We start from the raw sequence: 16707 nt of genomic DNA on the forward strand, positions 1-16707 counted from the left end.
GTTCTTTGGAATAAGTATCAAATAAAATTAGTCTTCAATAACCGCGCCAAAAACTTGATATAATAAAAGCATATAATAATATAAAGAGCAAGTGAACCCTATCGTATCAAGTAATAAAGTTCATAAAGAAGAATATCGATCCAATAAGGACTAGTATTCAATTCTCAATTCGTACTAAAACTGTATGTTATCTAAGGTATCAATTAAGCGATTTTGGCTTTTCTAACTAATAAAGAAAATAAGTTGAATAAGAAAATAGCAAAGCATTAAACACTTAATTTGTTTAATGCTTTGCTATTTTCTTATTCAAGTTATTTCCTTTATTAGTTAGAAAAACAAAAATCCCTAATTGTATTTGAAAGCATTAGACTTTATGAAAATCAAGGTTAAGTCGTAACCTAGGCCACGAAGCCGCACTCTCCAGTTAGGGAATATGATTAACTAATATGCTAAGTTAAATTCTTTACTTGATTAGGTTTCACAATTTAACTTTTCTATTCAATTACTTGGTTAGGTTTCTCAAATAAAGGTAAGCAATAGTTTTAGTTAATTCTTTTGTTAACTCCTACAACACAACATAAATACTTATTTAACAATCTATACTTGTTAAGCATGGTTCACTGTCATCCTATTCTATGATGGTTTAGCTCATGTTTGAGCTAAAATGTTAAGGCATAATAAGAGTGGAGGTATACGAACTTATGCTCAACAAGTCCTTTACTAATTCAAAGCTTAGTATGGAAAAAGATATAGATGAAAAAGAATTTAATTAATCAACTACATTCAGAACAAATAGGTGAAGTTTCAACGATTTAAGCTTGCTAACTAAAATAGAACTAAAACAAAACGAAATTGTAAACTAAACTGAAACTTAAAAGCTCAAACGAATGAAAACCTAACGTAAAACTATAATAGTATGAAAAGTATATCAAATTACAAAGTAGAAGTTCCTATTTATAGGAATCCAAGATCCTTATTTCATTAGGAATCCTAAAACATCTCACTAGTCATCGGTGAGTCTTCCTCTCTTGCCATAGATGAGTTAGAGTTGGATAAGAAAGGTGTTGGAGTGTTTTTAGGCAGAGTCTCGCAATCCTTCTAATTATGGATTTGATTGCAGCTCTGATGTAGCTCGTTGAGCAACTGCTTAAGTTCGAGTTCTGCATATTTGACTTTGTATTCATTGTTTGACTCTACATCAACAACTCGTCGAGAAGATTTACCTAGCTCATTGAGTTACTTCCTTGAGCTCGCCGAGCAACCATGAGTAGAATACTCCAATTTCTTCGTTTAAAATCCTGAAATTACTCAAAACTCTAATGAAGACAAGAATAAGGCAGAAAACACAAAACTATGGAGAAATATGTAAAAATGACTAAAAAATAATACAAAAATATCACATAAAACTCTATATAAAATGGTGATAACAATCAACATTCTCCTCATCAGAAGATCCATCAACAATCAGCGTTAGAGAAGAAAGAGTGGAAACGTTCATCAACTAGGTTTTTTTTTCAAAGTCGATCTTTCAAGAAGCAACACAACATTATGCAATTCATTGTTTCTAAACATATCGATTATGATTATTTTAGATGATACAGTCTTGAAGGAATAACGTCAATGCCTGAACAAGGAGTGGTCCTAAAGGACAACGATAGAGACACAAATGTTTTACTGAATCTCATTTCAGGAATTGAGAGAGTGACTGAACTATATTAGTAAGATGTTTTTTCAACATATGTAGACACGTCTTAAAGATGTGAGGCTCAAAGAATGATACTTTTGCTAAAGTAGACAATATCGGCAAAGCATTGGCCCATATCATTACCATTGGTATCAAAACCGACTTTCCAAGTATGTTGTGTAGATTCAAAGTCTAATGATTCAGTGTGACGTTGAGATGGAAGGTCTGAGTAATGAGTGGCCCAAATGATGACGTTGGCATATAAAATGGCCTATGATTATATCTCAAAGATTAGGTCATGTTAGTTAGAAGAAAAAGATAGCTTCTTTATGTTTATAGTTATGGGTTGGGTTTGACATATGCTGATATGCATGTTGCCTCGTGCGAGAATGAATGAATTCCAATTAGAAGTTGGTGGGTCAGGAGATATGGACTCTCTAACCAAAATATATATTATTTTAGTGTTCCATTTGAATTTCTTGATTTTCTCTAATTTAACAAGTAACTCATTTCATCCCCAACGACTAACTTTAATTAATGAACTTGTCAACTGTTTATGCTTCTCTTCCTATGACTTTTTCTGTTACTTGGACCCATGATACTGTTATTATTGACATTTTTTTATACCTAATTTTCAACTGTCGTTTTAATTAATGTTTATTTTGAACAACTCATATCTTTACTAGATTAAAGTTTTCTCATCAAAACATTTGAACTATAGGTTAACTTTGAGTAATTTTCACCTGGTCAATGACCAAATGAATTCAATCAATTACCATTGGATTTAAACTTATTAAAATCATGTAGTGGAGATTGAGATCATTGTAAGGCGTAGATTCACACCTGCTAGATCTAATGGTGATTGATTAAATTCACATGGTCAGTCACTGATCAGGTGAAAACCACCATAATTACTTAATCCTATAATTCTATAAATAGAGACATGATATCCAACGACTCGGTGTTTAATATAAGAACTCCAGTTTAGGAGTCTACAAATATACAAGTTCAATCAGTTCATTAAAATCAATTATCTGTAAAGCAATTGAGATAATGTTAAAATTTTAAATGTGAAAAATGAAATATAAATGTGCATAAAATGAAATTGATTAATTGACATTATTTTGTTGCTGGAAGATTGTGGATACCCATCTTTTGGGCAAGGAGAGAAAGATAGAAAGAAACCATAGGCCTCACGAAAGAGAGACCCCATTTATAAGTACATCTACTTTTGTTCTTTGCTTTGTCTGCAAGTTAAAGCTATTCAAAAAATAATAATCTGTTTCAGACAAACTCTTCTTATCAGTAAAGGATTCAACTTTGTGCTCTAGTTTTTCACTTCATGGATCCCACAAAGCTTAAACTTTACCTATTCAAATATGGAAAACGCAGTACAATTATGTTATCATCCATCAATCTCTTGATATACAGTTGTGTGTGTCTGTGTTTATACTTTTCTAGCTATACAAATTTCTGTCTTGCTGCTTTTTTCCGCCCCGACACCGTCTTCTTTACAGCTCCAATTGAGACTAAAAATTTATCAAGGGATGACAAAGTCTTCATGTCATCTGGGGGGAAGTAGCTGGCTGCTTTTCCCATAAGTGATGCAAACAATATCGAAAGGGATGGGCGAGTGACGTATCGGTCACCCAATAGTTCATCCAGGAAAGCAAATGCTGCTAAGAAATCAGACCTGTTGGCATTAATTGGAGCAGAAAAATGTGCTGGTATGATTCTCTTGAATCTCCAGTCCCGCGCAATTCTGTCAATCCAATCCCTCACCTGAAGTTCAATAAGAAAAAGATTGGAATGATTTAAACATCTTCATCATTTCACTCCGCACCAATTCAACATACATCTTCAAGTTTGGAGAATCATTGTGTACCTTTTCAGGAACTTTGTTGAAGACCAGAGTCTTTACAATAGGGGAAACAATCAACTTTTGTGACATTGTAGCAAAACTAGCATTAGGTTCCAATAGATTCGATGGACCGAGGAATAAGATCTGGAGAACCATTCTTTCCCAGCCTGAAACAAATGATAAATTTTCAACTTTCAGCATGATAAAACAATGTAAACTCCTAAATTGCATCAACATTTTATCCTCAGTTCAATATACTAATTGGGACTAAAGGACTGACCTTTTTGACGGCTCATCGGGTTGTCGACAACCGGATCCTCAGGGACTTCTTTCCCTTTACTCAGAATTTTTACAGCCAAGCCATTCTTTGCTGAGGCTAACAAGGATTCTTTGCTAATACATTGAGGTGGTTTTCTTGGGACAAAGATAACAGCATCTGTTATCAGTAGACTTCTGGAACGCTTATGATAGAAAGCCACCTCTACATATGGTCCGATTCCTGAAATAATCCGGATTATTTTTCGTATGATTGTACCTCTAAATCAAGATTTAGTTATAATATAAGTAATTACATTACCAACTTCGGGCGAGCTTAACACTTTTTGTTCTATCTCATCAGCCCATGGGGCTGACAGATCCTCGTCTTTTAAGGTTTTGGCACGAAAAATCCCAAAAAATTCAAGCGGCAAATTCAGTGGCCAACTCCATTGCCTTGGAGCCACCCATATTTGAGCTTGTGGAAACTTCCTCGAAAACGGGCCAACAAAGATTTTGTGCTCATAAGCAAATGTAGGCAGAACAATGTATTCTACAGGAGCTCCCAATTCCTTCACAAGCTGGCAAGAAAGATATAATATGAAGGAGCAAATACAAAATGATCTTTTCTATGTACAACCCGTGTATATAACGTATGCTGCCAGTGCCATAGAAGATACGACATAAATAGTGACTGTTATGTTATGCATTGGAATTAGTAAAATTTGTGAAGAAGATAGAACCTGAATACACTCCTTGGTAGGAGCAATGGGAGCATGAACCCATAGTCCTCCGGATTTGAGTTTGATGACTGTCATTCGAATGTTCGTTGAGACACTGCTGAAGCCTAATGCTTGTTCTTGCTCGAATAGCCATATACAACCTTTAACAGCCTGCAAAAGAGATTAACATAAGTAAAAGGGGAAGACTCATCTAATGAATACAAAAAGAAGAATAACCAACCATTTTCATTAGAATTAAAAACAGACAAACATTTCTTTTGTAGTAATTTTTCTAGTCACTTATATATCAGACATTTTCTTCAATCCATGAAATATTCATCTTTCTATTGTTAGTGAATTGCATCCAAGTTAATTTACTGTCTAACGTCACGTTTGATCAAGTTGAAATCAATGAACACATCTTTCCAATGACAAGGATTGAGAAATTTTAAAATCCAAATTGAATCACCTAATATCATATGTTTTCAGTTCAGTAACAGAACTAGATGATCCAGAAAATTTCATTCTTAGATATTTCAGTATTCAATTATGAAAGCAACAGGGCAATTCATTCAGCAAAATCATATGCCAAATCAAACAGCGTTTTGCCTCTGCCCCCTCCCTCTCGTTCCCTGTAATGACCCGGTCCTAAGCAAGGAATAGCCTTAAATGATGGCAAAGGGGACAGGGTTGATCTGAATCTCACATCAGAAAAGTGACTGAGCTATATTAGTAAGGTGGGTGTCCAAACGTAGATATGTCTTAAAGTCGTGCGACCAAGGAATGTAACTTGGGATAGAGCGGACAATGTCTACATAATTTTGGATCAGTCTGTTACATTCTCCACCTGCCAAACTGCCTCTCGTCGCTGATTATAATCTTACTGACTACAAAGTTGTGCTCAACCTACCAACTAAAACCTACTAATATAGCATAAATATGAAGGGTTTGAATCACAGAAAAAACACTAGCTAGAATGTTAGGTCAATGTATTAACATAACACCAACATTTAAACAACATAAATCTAAACCCATGTGCATAAGATCAAAACTAATCATACAAGCTTTTAAAGAATAGCGACAAAGAGTACAAAGCTGGAAACTTTGGTACAAGTACAAGAAAAAAAAAATCAACCCTACATATAAAAGGACAAACCCTCACAACAAGTACAAGCAGAATTGAATAAAATTATTTGCTTTTTCAAGCCAATTTGAAGAAAAAGAAACTGACCTCAGTCCTTATAGTGCTTCTGTTGAGGAAAGGACCAAGAGGAAAAGGAAACCCTGTGAAGTTAAGATAGAACCTGCTACCATTACTAGAGCTCTTACTGCTAGTAGTGCTAGAAATATTACTTGCTGCTGCCACTACCAAACTTATGTTATCTCTTCTTTTATTTCTGGGTTTCAATGGTAATGAAACGCCCAAAAAACTACAATTTGATTCTTTTAAGGAGATTGGGTTCTGCAATATTCTGGATTTTGGAGAAGAAATGGCGATGGCTGCTGCCATTTTTAGCTACTGTTTATGTTTTTACAGTAAAGTCTGGAAGTTTAAGGTGAGTGGGCTGGGGATAATGTTAAACAGAGCCAACTTTCTAGGCTGTATTTGTGACACGTGGATGCCTGTCTTTGTTGGATTTTCCAACTTGGATTTTTTTGTGGCAATTTATTGTGGTTTGTAAATGGTGAGGACATAATGCAATTGAAAGGAAAATAATATTATTGAGAGGGTGAAAGCTCTTCATTTGAACTTCACCCACCACCCATATTCTTGTCAGGATGAGATACAAATTTACTGGTAACTTCTCCAGATACATATTTGCTATAAAAATCATAAAAGAATTTGTTTTCTACGTTTTTAATCCAGAGCAATCAAGATAGCAGTAAATAGAGTAATTTTGGACTCTCTTTCCTAAATCTAAAGGCGGAGACAACACGAGAATGTCTAACGCGCTCAGGTTGCCAAAAACCACCCCTTAAAGTTTATACACGTTAGAAACATTGAGGATAAAATCTTACCATTTCGTTTATTTACAATTCTCGAAAAGGTATATTTACTCTTCCCCAACAAACATAGATGCAAATTGAGATCTTGTGCCTTTTTACTAAAAAGAATTTATAACATCAGGATTCTTAATCACATACTGCCAAAAAGAAATGCTGCATCCGGTCCACCCCAATTCATATAACATAAGAAAGAGCCCCATATCATGAACAATATAGGTCTTTTATTCTTGTATTACCGATCAAAACAAACACTTTAATTACATGCTTCTTTCCGATGCAAGATCCTACTGCACAACACCCTCAAACATCACAAAATATATCAAACACCAAACTGAACAATACAGGTAAACAACATCTAGCATTAATAGTTTTGAACATTGACACCTTAATATTCGGGTAGGAAATTATGTACAAGTAGTCAAGTACAGATAGGTGGTCTACACTACATACAAAGAAGAGCTTGATCCTTTGATAAAAGCCATCACACTGATATTTCGTATTATTCCAAATTCCAGTGGAAGAGTAAGTTTCCACATGCTGGCCCTGCTTTGCCACACCAAAAAATCCAGACACTACAGCTTTGGACCCAGCAAAATCCAGAAGCACTCACTCAAGGTGCTTCTACACATGAAAGCTATAAGAGAAACCAAAGAATTGAGGCTGTGAAGTCCTCAACTTACAATTTGTGGCATCTAGATAAGAAAAGCCAATTCTAGCTGCAATTTTCTATTTACAATGTTTACCAACTGATAGTATCAAGTGACAATTTCCCTAACAAGCCAATCCAGACTAGGATAAGCAAAGTACAGTAATAGAAATGAAGGCAGAGCAAATAGAACAGTGATAAGAACGTACAGAGCCAAAATGGCTGCACTAGCAGGTATAGCATATATGACGATCAGAAGGAATATAATGACCAAAGGAAACTTTGCTGTCAGACGAACAAAGAAAACCAGTGACTTCTGAAGAGAAGAATGTATGCTTCCCATATTTAGGAAATAATCGTCGTTGTCTGTTCTAAATGGCTCTTGCTGATGTACCCTCCTGATGTTACTGCGACTCAACTGATGTCCCGGGATAGAATTGTTGTCTGATGACCAGGGAGGTTGATTATCTTCGCAGAATGTATTCTGACATTTATGTTCGTCGTCATTCTTGCTCTCAACCATCCAGAGTAGAAAGTAGTTCTTGCGAGGAAATTTCAAATTCCCTCTATAGACAAGGCGGAAGGATAAGAAATTGCACCATGGACAGGAAATAAAGAGGGGCAGTTGAACAGGTAATGTGGGGAATTTCACAACAGCCCATTGAAGTCCAAGGATGCAATTTTTGCAGAGGGTATGGCCACACCATAAAACATACGGCACATTTTCCACAATATTGAAGGATTCCCAGCATATGGGGCACTCAAGACCTTCTTCCCTGCTAACAACAGAAGATGCCTCATCATCTGAACAATCTAACGCAGATTGAGTTAGCTTTGGGGTGTTGTTCAAACCAACATTTCCCGCTACACATTTGGATGCAAAATTCCACATCTTGATAGCAAAACAAGTGGCTTACCAGAGCAACATCTATGACTATAGATACTTAACCTGTGAACGGGATCAAAAAAAACATCAACTCATACCTAGGTAAAAATTAGCACCATTAACAATTTTACCATGCGGTGCTCCTGCAAGAAAATAAAAAGTAAGAATCAAAATCTCATAACTTAACAGCAATGTGATTATGATATTTGCACATAACTTGGCAATAAAACGATTACAATATTAAAGCATTATATAACAAACTATTTATGCATTTAATTCTACAAATTGCAGACAACTCATTAAATTTATAAAACAATAGTTGAATTAACCGATTAGTAACAATACAATCTAAAAAAGAAAAAATAACCGATTAGTAACAATAAGAATGAGAAAGCTTATATGCACAAAACTTGACCTCATGATGCCAATATATCAAAGCTCATAACCCAAAAAAGAACTCGAGACATAAGGCATTTTCAAATCCACAACGAGAAGGAACAATTAAGAGACTACTTGATTACTGTTCTTTGAAAGTTTGCTTTTGAAATGCATAAACTCATTTGCACAATATATCATTAGACTAGCAAATTACAAGACAAAAATTGTACAGAAAACTAACCTACGTAATGAAGCATTCACAGAACCATAGACTAAATGTTAAGAGAGCATACAAACACAATCCAGTAAGCACCAAGAATCATGAATGCATCTAGCCAGTAATTGGAAGAATACAAAAAAAAAAAAAAAATGAAAATCTAACCATACCAACAAGATTGCAGCTATAATTAAAACTGGAATAATGATTTCTTATACACAACCCTGGCACGTATGCGCAGTAAATAAAGAACAAGGACCCAATTTCAGTTACGAACTTATTGACTGCAGAATCACTACTAATCAAATACGGAAGATGGAATAAATTTTATTTTATTTAAAACGATCTCCAAAATCGTAGCTACAGCTAATCCGATGGTCAGTTAAGATCCTAACAATCATTAACCTTAACAACAATGGAAGAAAACAAAACGGAGAGAAGTCCAGTTATAATCATTTTGAGTAGTATCCAATTAAAAACAAATCCAAAACCAAATCAGTTTATATATTCCCTTCCTTCTAGCATTTCAAAAGCTTATGACATGGTAATTAAACTCAAGAGACATTCCTTCCCATAGTTAACAAGTGAAAATCCCTAGTTTCGAACAGAAGAAAAAGGAAATCTCATAACTAAGATCCACAAGTACACACTAGAAAAAACCAGATATAAATAAATCTGAGCATGATTAAAATGAAATTGAAAGGCAAGCAAAAGCTAAGAAGTTAACATCAATGAAATATACTTACCAATCGTAGTTGAAAAGTGGAGAACGAAGAGAGTGATGGGAACGATCTCTCCGAGTCTGTTGGGATGAAATCTAAGAATGGAAAGGAAGAGTTGGGTGGGGTTGTGGAGCGCTGTGTAACAGGTTGAACGAACTTTGCCATAGCCCCATTCCAAGTTCTGTGTGGTCCACGTGGCTTTATTCTGTTGGGCAAGTAGTAATTAGGTGAATGCAATTTATGTTTTAAGAACAATAAACGGCGTCGTTGCCGTGTATTTTAGTATGTTTTTTTTTTTTTTTGATGAAGTATTTTAGTATGTTTTACTAATACGGCATGTTCCACTTGCTTCCAGTTCAAAATTAATTTAGTCCGTAAAAATAGATTAGTTTTCTAAATTTTATCAGTGTAATCAGCTTTCTAAACGTATTTATTTCGTATTATTAGTTCATTAAATTTGTCCATAAAAATATATTAGTTTCATGCACTTTATAAATATCTCACTAACTTCTTAAAATTGTTTATTCCGTAACAACTAAATATAAAAACCATAATACTAACTTTCGATCCGTATCCATTCGATCTCTCAAATCTGCAACATTAACTCTTATAATAGATTAAAATGTAGAAAAAGGCAAACAATTACCTCTCAAATAGATGAAGATGTATTTTTAGAATTTAAGTTTAATAAGTTTTGTATTTAATTGTTACGGAATAAGCAAGTTTAGGGAACTGGTGAGACATTTGTAAAAGGGTTAAGGTGCAAAAATACCTCTAACGTTTTGGGCCAGGAGCAATTTTACCCTTAACGTTTAAAATGGTGTAATTTTACCCCTAAAGTTGGAAGTCAAGAGCAATTTTACCCCTAACGTTGATAAATTGGGTAATTTCAGACACTATTATAAAACACAGATATTTTTGTTCATTATTCTGCACCAATTGTATAATAATTCGTTCTAAAAAAAAGGATTTCATGTTTTTTATAATTCAATTATAGAATTTGAGATTAATATTTATAAATTCGGTGGATTTTTTGAATTTTTTTTTGTCTAATCCGTACAAAAAGACAGTATATTTTTTTATTTTTTTTCACATCCCAACGAATGTTTGTGATTTGTTACTGATAAAATGACACACGTATGAAGTGTAGATAACAAGATTTACATCCCAATTTATGAACGTTAGGGGTAAAATTGCTCTTGCTTCCAACGTTAGGGGTAAAATTGCATCATTTTAGACGTTAGGGGTAAAATTTCTCCTGGTCCAAAACGTTAGGGGTATTTTTGCACCTTAACCCTTTGTAAAATTTAGAAAGCTAATCTATTTTTATGGACAAATTTAACCATTATTTGGGAGGGGGTTAATGGGAGTAATGAAAAGTTAAATATTAAGTTAACCTTATTTGAGAGTTGTTTTTTGAGAGTAAATAAAGGTTAATGGAGTTAAAAGTTTACTTCCTCTAACCTCCAAATTCTAACCTTCAAATTGGAGGTTAATGGGAGTAACGTAAAGTTTTTTAAATTTTTTTTGTCTCTACAAAGTAAATTTAACTTTACTTCCTCTCCAAATTTAAACTTAAACATTTAATCACATTTACATTCTATAAACGCTCCCAAACAATGTTAATTTTTAACTTTCATTTTCATCACTTCTTTTTCCTTTCCATTATATCCTTTAACTCTTATCTCCATTAACTTCTAAACTCTTAAATAGAGGCTTAGAAAGCCGGTGATATTAAATAAACAAGTTAAAAAAACTGGTAAGACACTTATAAAATTCAGAAAACCAATCTATTTTTATTTTTTTATGGTAAGAGCCAGTGATGTAATAGGCCAAATTAATAAGTTTCCAACTACTTCATTCATTGCGTAGTTTAGAAAGGCAAAATTAATGCATCTTTAATTATTGCTAATAGTTAACTACTAGTAGTACTTTTTTTATTGTTTCTTTTCATTGATTGATTGCTTGTGGCTTATATACTTTAGTTAAAACTCCTAATTCCTTTTTTAATATGCGGAATATTCTTAAATTATATATTTTTTATTATTATTTTAAAAAGGTCATATAGTTATTGTTAGACAATATATAATCCATTTTTATAATTAGGATGATCAGTTCGGTTGGATAATCAAACGGAAAAAAATTACAACAAAAGAATTGACTAAATCAAATTGTTCGGACTGGTAATATGATTTTAGCTTACCATACTTTTATCCTGAACGAAAGCGTTAGAAAGAGATGAAAAAGGGTTAAGGTGCAAAAATACCCCTAACGTTTTGGGTCAGGAGCAATTTTACCCCTAACCAAATGGTGCAATTTTACCCCTAACGTTTGTAACCAAGAGCAATTTTATCCCTAACGTTAATAATTTGGGTCAATTTCAGACATTATTATAGAACACATATATTTTTGTTCTTTATTTTGCACAAATTGCGTATCAATTCATTCTAAAAAAAGGATTTCATGTTTTTTGTAATTTAATAATAGAATTGGAGATTAATATTTATAAATTCGGTGATTTTTTTGAATTTTTTTGTCTAATTCGTACAAAAGACATTATATTTTTTTATATTTTTTATATTTTTTTCACATCCCAACATATGTTTGTGATTTGTTACTGATAAAATGACACGCGTATGAAGTGTAGATGATAATATTCAAGGATGAGACGACAGTTTGATGAATTATTTATCAAATTGACCCAATTTATCAATGTTAGGAGTAAAATTGCTCTTGGGTACAAACGTTAGGGGTAAAATTGCACCATTTTAGACGTTAGGGGTAAAATCGCTCCTGACCCAAAACGTTAGGGGTATTTTTGCACCTTAACCCGATGAAAAAAAGGGAAAGTTAGAGAGAGGGGGAAAGAGAGAAATGTTGATTTAGAGAAAGAGAAGGGAGATGCTTAGAAAAAATGGAGGAGAGAGAAAATAATAATGAAGATATAAGATTGAAGAAGAGGGGCGAGTCTCATTTTTCTTGAATGATGGGTTAAAACATCCAACCAAAATCCCTTAAGCGACTTGAGATAATGAGAATAAATGGCACGTGCATCCCGCACGAGTTTACCACATCCAAAAACCAGAGACTTTTTTGAAATATAAGCCAATCTAAACTGCAACCACAGGTCCAACATGTTAGATTTGAATTTTGTTACAAGTCTAATAAATGATCTATTAGAGATGTTCTTAATATATCAGAATTATCTTCAATTTGGTTTTAGAAACCATTGTTCCACTTTACTTACAAATATTTCATTAGTGGCTCAACTTTCTTAAAGTTGTATGATTAAGTCTCAAAACAAGATAAAATTTGAACAAATTGAAATGGATATCATTTTAAGTAAGTTTAATAAGCTAAGATATTACTATAGATAAATTTAGGTAGTCAATAAATCATTTTAACCAAATTCAAATCACCGATAAATAATTTTAAACAAATGCAGAAAACTAATGAAATACTTTACAAATTTGAAGGACAATAATTTTTTTTTTGTTTTTACCAAATGTCTTCAGGTGTATTAAGCCTACTAAAAGGCTCAATGTTCACAGTTCAGGATAGCAGTCAATTTCTTTCAGAAAGAACCAGGAGAATTTTAATGTTTTTTTTTTTTTAATGAAAATAATGTATTTAAACTACGATTATGGTGACGTCAATTTTTTATTATTAGTTTAACTATATTTTAATTTTACACATTAAATAAAATTTTACATATACAATGTTGCTATTAAAAAAATTGGTAAGACTTTATTTTAATATGTATATAATTTCAGCCGAAAAAATAAGCCACATCTATACATGTTGTGAATATACAATTATATTTATTTTTTTGAATCAAAATTGCTTTGTCATTAAACTCAAGAATTCATTACATCAGATACAGTCAGGGGTCTCACAAACTGAGGGGCTGAATCCCAAAAATGTGGGCTAGGCCAGTTAAAAGAATCTTTTGCGAGTCTATCCGCAACAGCATTTGCTTGGCGTTGAACATATGCAACAGTGGGGTTGTGGCATAGCTCCGCGACAGCACGTGTCCACGACATTCTTCGCGTCCAGTTCAATAGTGGCGATTTGCATATCCTGCCCATGTGCCCAGCTGAGTGCTTCGTATAGACCAACTGCTTCTGCAATCTGCGGTGTCCATCGACCCTGCAGAACCATTGTCCAACAGCTACGTACTCGCCCCAGGCTATCATGACAAACTGCCCCCAGGCCTATTCGACATCCTTGCTCGTCAATTGCAGCATCGATATTGAGTTTCATACCACCCGCAGCAGGTAATTGCCACTTTGCCGTTGGTCTTCTGCACGACGTCGGTGAATTTTCGCTGCTCCCGGGGAAGGGCTGCTGAAAATCGGCCAGGAACTGTTTCGCCACATGGATCGCGCGATTAGAAGGCAGCAGCTTCCCGTTCCAGAGGAGGTTATTTCTCTGTGTCCATATTTCCTAGAGTATCATGCAGAAGATCTCCTGGTCTTTGCTTCGCTGGAAGCCGTGAAGCTGTGCCTCGCACCATTCCTCAAAATCATCCAGGTGTAAATCAGTTAATTGCAGACCCGCCTCCCTCCAACAATCCTCAGCATACCTGCAATCAACAAAAATATGTGATCGATGTTCTCCAGTCTCTCCACACACAACACATTCATTTGGGACAGGAATGCCGCGTAATGCCAATTTCTCTCGAGACGGTATAAGGTCTGCACAAAGCTTGCACATAAATACTTTCACTCGTGGGGGCAGGTTTAGCTTCCATATCAGAGCCCACCTTTTACACGTCACAGCCCTGTTTTCTCCGAGCCAAGTGTCAGACGCTATACGATATCTCGATTTTACTTTGTAAATCCCTGTCTTATCAAAGCTCCATATAACAGCGTCCTCTGCCTCTGTATACCCAGCAGGTATCGTAAGGATATCCGTCACGTCTGCCGAATTAAAAATCCCCATCAGCAAGCCAAAGTTCCACCTCCCCTGACCCTCCTCCAGAAGATCAGTCACTCTATAATCCTCAATACCCGTTGGAATTATCGACGCTGCCATGAACTGTGGTCTGTTCGGAATCCAAGGCTCAGTCCATATGTTAATGGTGCTACCATCACAGATTCTCCATCGACACCCCTTAGCAAGGATAGATTTTGCTTCTAAGATACTCCTCCATACTAGGCTCAGGTTATTTCCCATCTGAGCCATCCAGAAAGTCCCTTCTCGGAAATATTTTGCTTTGATAACTCTACAGGCCAGAGCATTTGGGTTAGAAATCAAATTCCAGGCTTGTTTCCCAAGTAGTGCCAAATTAAACGATTCAAGGTGTCGGAAGCCCAGGCCTCCCTCTTCCTTTCTTAAACACAGATTCTGCCAGGCTGCCCAACGAATGTGTTTACCCGTATGACTATTACCCTACCAAAATGAGTTCATCATTCGCTGGAGCTCCTCACAGAGCGAAATCGGCAGTCGAAATATACTCATACAGTAAGTTGGGATAGCTTGTGCTACGGCTTTTAGCAGAACTTCCTTACCGGCTTGTGAGAGGAATTTGCTGTGCCAATTGAAGAGTTTCTGCCAGAGCCTGTCCCGGAGATAGCTGAACTGTCACGTCCGTGTCTAAAATTTCTAATTTTTATTTTCGAAATAGATAGTGTTAATTAATTATAAAATTTAAGTATATTATTGAGTTCAATTTAAGGTTTTTTTAGGTGTAAATAAAAAAGTTTTGGATAATTTTTATAAAAATTATAAACTCAAAGGATCTTAATTAATATCTATTTTCAATTAATTGTCCTAATAGTTTGATCCGATTAAAAAAATAAAATCACCTATATTACATTATTAAAATTAAAAAAAAGAAGAAGATTATACTTAAGTTATTAATATTTAATATTTTATATATTTAATAAAAAGGAATGGATGGTTAGTACCCAAATTATAATAATAACATAATATAATAATAAAACATGTTGTATACATGTCAACATTTTAACTAATTCAAAATCCACATGTCAATGGTTTAACTATACAAAGTATATATGTCATTATTCTAACCAAAAACAAATATATGTGTCAATTTTATGGATTAAAAGAAAAACCATGTGTCAAATAAGTGAATATATCATTATGACATGTAGGCATATAAATATAAAAGAAAAGTTTGTATAGAAGGGGGATATGAATCTTAAGGAGGGGATATTATATAGATATATAGATTTTTATAAGAAAAAGGAGATGAAACTTTATACATAAATATATATAAGTGAATAAAAAGAGAGGGGGATTTCATGATAATTCACTTCAAAAGATATAAGGTTAGCCTTTGTGTTTCTCTACAAAAGATATAGAATTTCCGCAGACAACGGATCACACCGACGAATTTTCGGTGACCGACGATGATATTTCGGTAACTGTATTTTATATCTAAATTATTTTGTATTACGTTTTTGCAATGTGTGATGATTTGATTTGTTACAGATTTTGATAAAAAGGTTTATTTGATTACGAGTTGGTTTGATAACATGATTACAGATTGGTTTGAATAAAATGTATATTTTGTTACGATTCGGTTTGATAAAATGTTTATTTATTTTGATTCGGTTTGATAAAATGTTATTTGAATTGATTCGTTTGTAAAAAACATTGATATTTATTTCGTGATTTGAATTGACAACATGACTTTAAGTTTAAAGTGTTATACCATTGAAGCCATATAATATTCGTATATGAAAATAAATTCGAGATATTAAATATTGGTTTAGGCCCAATAACCGTAATATGAATAATAAAATTATATAGTAAGAAAATGAAATATACAATTAAATCATTAACGTGTTAATCAACGTATCAATAAGTTAAAACGTCTTAATAAGTTAAGAGAACTACCTAAAATAGGTAGAACTACGTGGCTTTGATTCCCGATTTAAATATTAAAAGATGTTCGGGATATGTAGGAAGCTCGATAGAATTATCGAGTCTAAGCCAAACAATTAATAAAACTTTAGGTAGTCCGAATGAATTTTTATCTATTAGAAAATGGATTCGTGTCTCGGACTGATAGATGTTTGTTATCATGTTTTTTGTTCATACCCGACGTCGTTTTGGGTCGGGTGTGGCATGAACACTGATCTCTTTTTCCTTCCAATGAGGGATGGGAGCCCCAGATATCTTCCTGTGTTTAGTGAAGCAGTAACCCCGAGATTAGCCTTAAGAGCCAGCTGATTCTGTATGGGTATATTGGGGCTAATAAAGACACCTGATTTCTGATAATTCACAGACTGGCCTGACGCCGTACTATATTTCCCCAGGATTCCCATCATACTCAACACATCATTCATGTCCGCTCGG

The 16707-nt window shown here is 34.2% G+C and overlaps 2 protein-coding genes across 3 annotated transcripts; both read right to left on the minus strand.

Moving 5' to 3' along the window:
• Positions 1–2945: 2945 nt before the first annotated feature.
• On the minus strand, positions 2946–6081 carry LOC136208716 (uncharacterized). Its single transcript, XM_065999842.1, has 6 exons — positions 5754–6081; positions 4544–4693; positions 4123–4381; positions 3826–4044; positions 3570–3712; positions 2946–3466 (listed from the first exon to the last, which is right to left on the minus strand). Exons 1-6 carry the CDS (start codon positions 6030–6032, stop codon positions 3146–3148), a joined length of 1371 nt encoding a protein of 456 aa, XP_065855914.1. The 5' UTR covers positions 6033–6081; the 3' UTR covers positions 2946–3145.
• Positions 6082–6861: 780 nt separating this feature from the next.
• On the minus strand, positions 6862–9551 carry LOC136208723 (uncharacterized). Of its 2 annotated transcripts, none has more exons than XM_065999855.1 (2): positions 9403–9551; positions 6862–8204 (listed from the first exon to the last, which is right to left on the minus strand). In XM_065999855.1, the coding sequence occupies exon 2, from the start codon at positions 8065–8067 to the stop codon at positions 7285–7287; it is 783 nt and encodes a 260-aa protein (XP_065855927.1). In that variant the 5' UTR covers positions 8068–8204; positions 9403–9551; the 3' UTR covers positions 6862–7284. The 2 variants fall into 2 exon arrangements, with proteins under 2 accessions (XP_065855927.1, XP_065855936.1); XM_065999864.1 differs by having other exon boundaries at positions 6862–8124; positions 9403–9539.
• Positions 9552–16707: the final 7156 nt, after the last annotated feature.

The sequence above is a fragment of the Euphorbia lathyris genome, chromosome 1, assembly GCF_963576675.1.
Source record: "Euphorbia lathyris chromosome 1, ddEupLath1.1, whole genome shotgun sequence".
Classification (NCBI taxonomy): Eukaryota; Viridiplantae; Streptophyta; class Magnoliopsida; order Malpighiales; family Euphorbiaceae; genus Euphorbia; species Euphorbia lathyris.